Source organism: Apis dorsata, unplaced genomic scaffold (assembly GCF_000469605.1).
Source record: "Apis dorsata unplaced genomic scaffold, Apis dorsata 1.3 scaffold_81, whole genome shotgun sequence".
In the NCBI taxonomy this organism is placed as follows: Eukaryota; Metazoa; Arthropoda; class Insecta; order Hymenoptera; family Apidae; genus Apis; species Apis dorsata.
In genome coordinates this window covers 232,600-242,792 of record NW_006263379.1, presented here as the reverse complement: position 1 = coordinate 242,792, position 10,193 = coordinate 232,600, and the positions used below count along the sequence as shown (strand labels likewise).

Here is a 10,193-nt window from a genome sequence, read left to right as displayed (position 1 = left end):
TTATAATTCAATAAATAATCTCTCGACATTTTAGTTTATCAATTTTTGTATTTGTTTTAATATCTAGATTTTTTAAATTTTACGAATGTATTAATACAGAAGTAGTATATGCATATATACTATCATAATATATATATTATATATATTTTATATAATTACATAAATTAATATTATATAAATTATGTGAATATATATTATATTTTTATATAAATTAATTTTTCTATTTAATTTCTAAACTTAAAAAAGTATAATAATAATTTATAATAAAGAAAAAGATTATATACGGTATACAAAAGTAAAAACTATTTCTTTTTTTATTAAAAATTTATAAATTTTGCAAACATATAAAATAAATAGAGACATTCAAAAGCCTCGTCACGTTGCAAACAAGAATAGTATATGCTAGGAGAAGGACAGATATAGGATAAAAATTTGGGAATCAGCGCCATTTCTAGAGTGTCACAAATGAAATACATGTAAAAAAAAAAAAAAAACAAATGTTAGAAGAAAAATAGAGGTAAAGCAAGAATTAATCATTAGTGCAATCTCTTGATTGCTAAAGACATTTCTACAAGGCCAGTATAAGATAGGCCAAAAATTGAAGATTAGTGCTTTCTATTAAGAATTTGAAAATGTATCTTAAGTTCTCAAGAGATGGTGCTGATGCTCAATTCTTATTCTACTTTACCTTGTTTTGAAGAAATGTCTTTGACACTCAATAGATGGCGCTAATGGTCAATCCTATCTCTATTCTTCTCTTACTATTTGCTCTCCTTGTTTATATTTGTTTAATCCGAGGCATTCAACATAAATTATGCAATGTTAATAATTTTTCTCTAAATAGATGCATAAAAATCATATGATCAATTTTAATTTTCTACTAATTTCTTTAGGAATTATTTTAAAAAAAATTAAAGTTTGTAAAACTTATTGTATCTAAGATAAAAAGTACGCGAAGCAATATCCTATTGTACATGCTTTCTTTTTCTTTTATTCAATATCTGGTAAATTAATAATTTTTGAATAGCTTTTTTTGTAGGAAATAACAAATTGCTTAATTAAATTAATTCATTAAAAATTTTATGATTCTATTTAAAAAATTAAATTTTACTTTCATATGACTTCTATGCATCCATTTACAGAAAAACCATTAATATTGCGTAATATCATTTATTTTATTTATTTTATACTAAATATTTTTTGTAGAGAAGAATTCTTTTCATAACATTATTTTCTTAAAAGATGTTTTACTACATATACATGTTTTTAAAGACTTACGAATTCTGAAAAAATTTGGGAAAAATTTTTCGAAAAAATTATTTTTTAATAAACACTAAGTAAAATAATTTTGACGATGATATACCTTATATGTGAGAAAATATTCCGTTTGTTCTTCGTAATCCAAACAAGGTGATGTTCCAGGATTTGCACACGGAGCCACCGTAATAATCCCAGATTTCCGGTCAACAGAAAAATGTTGCGCACCTTGTCCAAGCAATTGATAAGCTATTCCAGCTGTGCCAAAACTGCAAATACAACATTTTTATTAAACTTTTGAATTCGGATCCAGAAAAAATATTTCGAGATATTTCTTACCGTCCGCTGTCACGATCTTTAGCAGTGATCGTTATAACCGGTGTCCCTGGAGGTGCAGTTTCCAATACCACTGCAGTATAAGTGGGATTACTGAAAATGGGTGAATTATCATTTGCATCTGTGATAGAAACAGTCACGGTTGCCGTGGAGGAAAGTTTTGGATCTGTATGGACCTCTTCCGCAACGACCTAAAATACATAACAATGGTATATCGTATAATTCTATTTTTACAGCACATTGATAGATATAAGCAAGGATATAATTCACGAGCATGAAAAAGGATTATTTGTTTACCAGAATAATGAATTTACGTTGGTTGGGATTCTCATAATCTAGCGAACCATTTGCAACGCGAATGTTCACGGAAGTGCTTCCAGTTGCCATAGTCGGTTCGATGGTAAATGCACCGTCCGTAATGTCTTCTAAACGTAGAGAAAATACCGAGTTCAAGCCCTGTAATGACGTGATTTTATGAAGCTTGCAAATGAAGTTGTTTGTATAAATTGTTCATATTAAATTATATTAATGAAATTTATTTTAAATTTATAATTTAAAAATAATTTCAAATAACGTAAATTTTGATAGATAATGTATTTCAATTAAGGTTATGTTCTTTATTTGACCAAATAAATAATAAATTGATTATAATAAATATAAATTGATGAAGAATTGATATTCGTATCAATGGCGGTTAATATATCTGATATTGCGACATTATAGCATCTCCAATAAAAAAAAATTTTGAATTTAAAAAATAAAAAATAATACTAATATATATCAAAAATATAAATATAATATAATAAAATTTAAAATTATAGATTATAGATATTATGATTATGTTTATTGTGTTGAAATATTTTATTAATGTTTTATTTATGTCACATAAGTGATTTTTTTAAACATTTGTAATAATAATTAATAGAATGCTTATGCAACAACTCCAAGTGATATTTTCAATGGCTACCATTGATTCGACTCAGATATCGATAAATGTGAGTAAGAGTTCTAATATCTAATAAAATTTTTCGAATTATTTATTTAAAAGATGGGTTTTTTTAGAAATTGATTTTATTTTTATTAAAAATTACTCACCACATCGGGATCTTTGACTGTCATGTCCAAATGAGGTAGAGGCGTGCCATTCGGCACATTCTCAGGAATTTCTATATTGTATTCGCGACGATTAAAAGTAGGTGGCTCGTCGTTGACATCCTTGATTGTCACCGTCGCTTCGGCCGTAGAAACTGTCAGATTATCGTTACCTGGCATACCGTCGATCAATTCACGTGCCCTCACTTTCAAGGTAAGCACCCCCGTCGAATCCTTTAATGCTTCCCTGTTTAACGGCTTCGCCGTTCTCAGCTCACCTGTTTCATCGTCCAATAGAAAATAGTCGAATGGATCTAAGTAAAAAAAAAGGGAAATATAAAATATTATTTTTTGATTTTATTAGTTGATTAACCTTAATTTTCATTTTTATTTTTCGAAAAATTATAAAAATTAATTATTCTTTTTGTCTTTTGATTTTAACTATTCCGTTCTTCTTTTTTATTTTTTTGTCATATTAGTTAAAACAATTTCATTTCCATTTTTTTAGAAACTTCCTTAGAAACTTCCTTTAGAAAATTAAGTAATTTTCTATCTTTTATTTTCAATTATTCTTTTCTTCTTTATATTTTATCGTAATTAATTAATTAATTTTAGTTTTTTTTATTTTTACATTTGAAAAAAATAAAAATAAAAATAGAGTCTCAAATAATTATTTTAAGAAATAGAGAGAATAAGCATATAGATAACTTGATAATAGCATATAGGAAAAATGGCTCGACTCACTGGTAACTAATTCGTAAATCATCTTTCTTGGCATTCCTCTATCGCCATCCCTGGCTTTGACGGTCATGACCAAGGTTCCAATGGGGTCATCCTCGCGTACCACACCCGTTAACGAATCCAGAAATTCCGGTGGACTGTTCTGAATGTCTGCTACCTTGATTTCCACTCCTGTAGTTTCATTGTTCAACCCATCCTGTGAGGAAAATTCACTTGTACAAAAATGATTCTGGATTATCTTTCGCATGGTTTAAGATAAGGCCCAATCTGCTCTCCTACCAATTATTTTAATCGCCACCATTTTTGTCTGTCAATTCAATTCCGCCGGAAATCTGTTTATTATGTGTAAATTGAATGAATTGGGAAACTTTTCAAGATGACGTTAATTTATTCTCGACTAAGACAGTTGGTGCATTAAAAAAGTATTCATTTTTCGACTTCACAAAATATTTATATCAATCTATTGAAAAATTAATAACACCAGGATATTATGCGTTCCTCGAAATCATTCAATTTTTATTTGAAATATATATATATTTTTATTAATATTTCCATAAACAAGTGAGGTAATAAAATTAAAGTCAATACAAAAACGTATTTACAATTTCTGGCAAAAAAATTTGCAATTTTAAATTAAAATTTAACGATTATACTATTTTTAATTATTAAAGCATACACATTTTGTTTTTATTACAGCATGCATTCTTTTTGTTCTGTATGTGTATTATTTTATTATATTTTTATTTTTGAATTTGACTAAATAATTAAAATTTTATCTTTAAATCAGCTAAAATTATTGCAATATAATAATTACAAGTGTTTTAAATAAACTCCTGACATTTTCCAATTAGATTCATATCGAAATACTATAAGAGTATAAAAAATAATACGATATATCGATATATAAATTATTAATACGTATACATTTTGAAATATATTGATAATTGATAAAATTTGCAATTAAATTTCGTTCAAGCTTTTAAATTGTTAAAAACTAAGTTTTTAGTTGGTAAAAGAAAACAGGTTGAATTTTTTCCTGTGAAAACACTTTATTACTACAATAATTATACTTTCAACTATAAATATAAACTTGGTCTTCAAAGTGGCACAAAGTCATTTCCAAGACTATGTAATTAAAATCAATTTTCAACCTTGGCTCGCATACCTGTTTTCAACCTCCGCGAAGACTTCCTAAATTCGCCATATTTACCTGCTCATTCGAAGCATAAATATCTTCTTTAGCGGCCAAGATAATTAACTGTCCCATCTTTCTCTTCACGGTAAACTTATTTTACAATTATTAAGAAACAGAGAGCAAATTGCGCTTAAATAATGACTTTCATCGAAGGAAAATCGGGAAAATATAAAAATTTTATAAAAGTGTATAATTATTTATCATCCTCCAAATCTTGATGATTTTTTAAAATATTGTCAAGATCATACTACCTGATTTATGTTTTAAATATTTTAGTATTTGTTCATTAAAAAATTATTAACAAAACTGCGTCTTTTAAAACTCAGGTTAGATTAAATTAGATTAGTTTTAATTAAATTTATTGTTTCAGATAATTGATTAAAGAAACTAATTCAAATCCAATACAAATCATTGGTTTAATAAATATTGAATAATTTTTACTTAATTTTAATTTAAGCTGAAATTAAACTTTAATTAAATTTAAAGTTTGTATATCCATGATTAGATTAACTTTTTAATAAACAACCTAACCTAAAACTATTCGGATAATTTTGACAACAGAAAACTATAATGACACTAGAATATTATAAGATTAAAAAATTTTTTAGATCGAACAGTGATCTATTTGTAATTTATCAAAAACATGGAAGCTGCTTTTCAATGATTGACGTGTTCTCTTATTTTTGTTATCACCGCAAAAAAATTTTTTTCTCGCAATTCGTTGAAAATTCGCTTTCGAAGAATTCATTTCCTATTTTGCTCGCGGAAATTAATGGAAACTGAATTTCATGTTCGCAATTGGCTGCATCAAAGAGCATTTTAAATTCAATAATCCGATCTGATCTTGTTTTATCCTTGTATTTTGGGGGATAAATTACTTGGGAGGTGATTTTTCGAGATTACAGTAGGATAAAAAAAGCGGAAGATTATAGGAACATTTTTCATTATGATGTATTGAGGAAGAAGGAAGTGTTAAACACCGTACAATTGCTGGGAACATTGTTTTCGAGCTCGTATCTGATGACAATGATAAATGTTAGTATAACGAAATAACGCAGTAACGAGATATCTAGATTAATAGATAAAAAATAACACATTCTTCAGAATTATTAGTAAATTTTCTTATTTTTAGAATTATTTTTGTTATTTTTCGAATTTATTTATCATTTTGTAATAAAATCTTTTATTTACGAATACAAAATATAAATATATCAAGAAAATATCGATAAATATAGTATTACATGATATAAAACAAAATGTCATCTTCATTTCTAACCTTGAAAGTCATAGTCATGTGCACGAATGCATTCTCATATATTTCATATATGATATAAAAACATATGTGATATTATATTTAAAAAACTAAAGATCAAGATTTTTCTTGAAAAATTGCACACTATTAATTTGTAGAAAAATTTCTCCCTTTAATATTTTTTTCTAATACTTTACGAAAAAAATGCTGACTAGTTTCTGAACACTTTATATATCTATATACGTACAAGAAATTTCACTGTTAAATGAAAATTATTTCGCTTACAAGTTCAGAAATTCTAGAATTAATTCGTATGATTTACAATAGCGTATTCAGCCTGATAACAAGCTAGATGCTTTCCAGAAGCGCGTCTTGTCGTAAATAGATTTATCTTAAGGACGAGTGTGAAGGTTAGAGGTTCTGGCGTAGCTGTGGTATAATTAAAACCAATTTTCGAGCAGTACTCACGCTTGCCCTGAGCAGTAGTTGGTAAAAGGGTCTCTCTCTGTAGTCGAGTGGTTGACGTAACACGAGGGCGCCCGTGTACGAATTCTGTCTTTTCTCCACATCCACTATACCAAACTTTTCACAGGCATCTAGAAACTGTAACAAAATGATTATATCGAAAGTGCATCGATTTGTTGTTTTTTAATGTCTACCTATGTTCTCATATAATGTCTTGTGATGTATTTATCTATATTATCTACATAAGATAAAATCGTTTGGAGATCATGAAATCTTTTGTCTTTTTAATGATATGATTGCGATGATAGACGATAGAGTTTGGAAGATTAAATTAATTATGGAATAAGAATTGTGGAATTAGTAAAAATTCAAGCATTATCAATTATAATCGTTGTAATTCTGCTGAATTATTATATTAATTATACGAAAAATATAATAATAATTATTTTTCAAATAAATAAACTTAGAAGTTACAGAGATGTCTTATGGATCTTAAAAATAACTATAAACGTAATATTATTAACATAATATTATTAAAATGTTTTATGAACATTTATGTTATAAAGGATGTCTTAAAGAAAAGATGATTCAACAAATCTTTCTGAAATTAAAATTAAAATAGAAATTTAAATAATCAAATGAAAATATATATATATTATTTATTAATAATTAATTTAATTATATATATTCCAAATATCTAGATATTTTATTTTGTAACTATTTTTAATTGATTAAGTTAAGTTTATATCATAAATATTGCGATTAAAAAAACTATATATTTAAATCAAAATATTTTTGATTTAAATCATTCTCGATGAATCAACAATAATAATAAAAAAAAAAAAAAAGAAAAGACGAGCCACACACGAGTTTAAATGTCGGAATATTTGTATACATCAACTCTGTCGATAATTGTTTCTGATGATAACTTGCCTTTTTATCGACTTTGCTTTTAATAACAAAAATTCGACTATTTTGTAAATAAACGACACACGTGTGTTTTAAACATTAGTTACGTTTAATGATCGAGGGCATAGCGCGTTCCACGGCCTGTATAAAACGAAAAGAGGTATTAAAGTTCGCTGCCGTAAAGCCAGCGAGCCATTAGTTAAAAGGTTTTACAGTTTTATTGGTCGTCTAACGGGCTCCATGAATTTATCGAGCGGATATGACATAGAGGTTATGCGTCTTCGTGCTAATATTCCAGCCCCATCCTTCGAGATCGTCGCGTAGAACTGGTAAGGCCAGATAATTTCCGCGTATCTTGAGTGATAAACGTATTGGATATTTTTCGAACAAAATGCCCGATATGCCAGCTATTTTTCTCCCGATTTGATCGTTTTAAAGCCCGACCGCAGTATGTTCCGTTATCGACCCTAGAACGATACCAATGTTTTCACGCGATATAAATAATATTTCAAGAAGTTTGTGGCCTTTTTGTTATTAGAAATCGTGTCAACATGAAAGATGAAAAATTTCAAATTATGAGCTTATGTCATCTTATAAAATTTCTCGTTTTTTTTTGATTTATCTATTAATTTAACTTGTTTTTTTTGAGATACTTTTAAATTATACAATAATATATTTTTTTTCTTAAATAAATTATTCTATATTTTGAGAATAATTTATCATTTTGTTTAGAATAAAATTGAAATAATAATGTAAAAAAATAGTTTTTATTATAAATTATAAGTTAAATGATAAATTTATTAAACATTTTTTTGAAATGTTTATTTTATCTTTAATTTTTTAATCAGTTTGGTAATACAGGAAACATATAATATTTAATAAAAAATCAGATTATCAAATGAATCCATACTTGTATTCAGTTTTGGATTATATTACGTAATTAAATGCATGGTAAACTGATAATTTTGTGAACTGCAGTTATAAGGAATCAACTCCACTCTTTGGTAATTCGAGTAAGTAGAAGAAACCATTCAAAAACGAAGTTCTTTTTCAAATCAAGTTCATATTATTAATTCATATCCATTTTTAGTCTCTAATTTATCATCTTTAAAATAATTTTTTATTGTTGTGAAAATGTGTCTCAAAACTCGAAATTTAAATCTGTAAATATACATCGAATATGAATATTTATAACACTAATCGTTAATAATCTTTAAATTTAAAGAGAAAAGATTTTTTTATAAATAAATAGCTTTTTTAAAATACTCAGTTACGTGTAAAGACTTCACAAATCATAGGTTAAAAACTACTAATCTAGTTAATCAATATTGTTGTAAACTTTTTGATTGAAAGTAATCAGATAGAAGAAAATTATATATTTTTTTAATTTATTCATAATTTTTTCGCTTGAATTTCTCTTTTATCAATTTTATATCTATGTGAATAATAAATAATGGATATTTTATGGATGAATAATCAGACTTTCCATAACGATCACGAAAGAATATTATTTACTTTATAATTAAAAAATAAAATATGCAGAATTTTCTTTTCTATTTTTCTTATGTTTTTATATTTTCGAAGTAATATTACCATACTTTTAATTTTCTTTATCATAGGAAGAATAATTACAACGAAATCTCTTTCACGAAAAAGCATGTAATTAATTAACGTCAAAAGTGTTTTTCCTAAAGTTTTCTCCAAAAAAAAAAATGCTTTTTCTTTAAAAAATATATATATATTATTAACGTATACAGAATATTTTCTTCACTGGATTATCGTACAAGAAATTATAATTATAAAAAAAAATTGTGTTTATAAAAATTATTTATAATAAAAATATATGCATTATGCAATCATTAATAATTTTTCTATACTTATATTGAAAATATGTAATTCTTAATGCTCACTAATCTTTACTATATTTGTTGAATGGATAAAATAGAGAATTCCATTGGGTTTTTTTTAACAGGATTTTGTCAGATTCTATATACTCCAAAGATTATAAGATCTCGTTGCCAGGCTTGAAAAAGTGAAATCATTTATCAAGTTTTTATTTATGCAAGACATTAATTTTGAATTATTTAGACCATAAGTCGATAAACATTATTAAAATTTTTTTCTATAAATGTTTTTTTTTAAATTATTTAAACGGTATATGGAAAGTACTTGATTATAAGGCTTCTGATTAAGTGAAATCAAGGAAGAAACAGAAGAATTTACTTTACCAATAATAGAAATTTTAATATTGCGAAAGTATAGTTTGCACATTTTAAAAATTATCCAATTTTTTACATATTTTTTACATGCTTTTTTATTTTGTGTTATTTTATCTTGTTAATTTCTATTCTTATAAAAATATTTTTACTTGTTAATTTTTTATTTAGTTATTTAAAATTAACATAATATTTATTATCTTTTTAAATCAATTATCTTTTTCAAATATTAAAGATCTCTTTTTTTCAAAGAAGATATTCACTCTCTTTTAAAATAAACATATAATTCATAAAATATAATTCATTTAACGAGTCATTCATTTAGTCACAACTCGAAAATTCTTGAGTAATTTAAAAGTTTCTTAATTCATTTGTTCTCTAATTAATTGTATAAAAATTTTATAAAGAGTTGATTATCAACTATTTTTCTTACATTCATTATTTTTTTCTGAAATAAAATTATTAAAAAATGAAAGAAATATAAAACAAAATCTTTGTATCATGATAGAACCTCCATTTTATTAACATCATTACCTTAATAAAAAACCTTCTAAATAATTACATTGATTTACGAAACAACATTTCAAGTTCATATATCAAATATTTCTCAAATATTTGGAAAAAAGAAAAAAAGATCGATTTTATAGCGATTTATACAAAGACTTTTAAATTTTATCTCGAAAATATATGCACATTCAATTCAATTACTTCCCGTTTCTCTTTCAATTTT

General features: G+C 25.5%; 1 protein-coding gene across 1 annotated transcript in view; it reads right to left on the bottom strand.

The window, feature by feature from the left end:
- Nucleotides 1–10,193, bottom strand: part of LOC102678751 (cadherin-87A) — a 198,670-nt gene that overhangs the window by 7,407 nt on the left and 181,070 nt on the right. The window contains exons 6-11 of the mRNA XM_006610870.2: nucleotides 6,342–6,476; nucleotides 3,430–3,622; nucleotides 2,689–2,999; nucleotides 1,891–2,049; nucleotides 1,597–1,784; nucleotides 1,364–1,526 (exon numbers count right to left, since the gene is read on the bottom strand). Coding sequence (XP_006610933.2) covers nucleotides 1,364–1,526; nucleotides 1,597–1,784; nucleotides 1,891–2,049; nucleotides 2,689–2,999; nucleotides 3,430–3,622; nucleotides 6,342–6,476 — 1,149 coding nt within the window. The remainder of the gene's footprint in view (nucleotides 1–1,363; nucleotides 1,527–1,596; nucleotides 1,785–1,890; nucleotides 2,050–2,688; nucleotides 3,000–3,429; nucleotides 3,623–6,341; nucleotides 6,477–10,193) is intronic.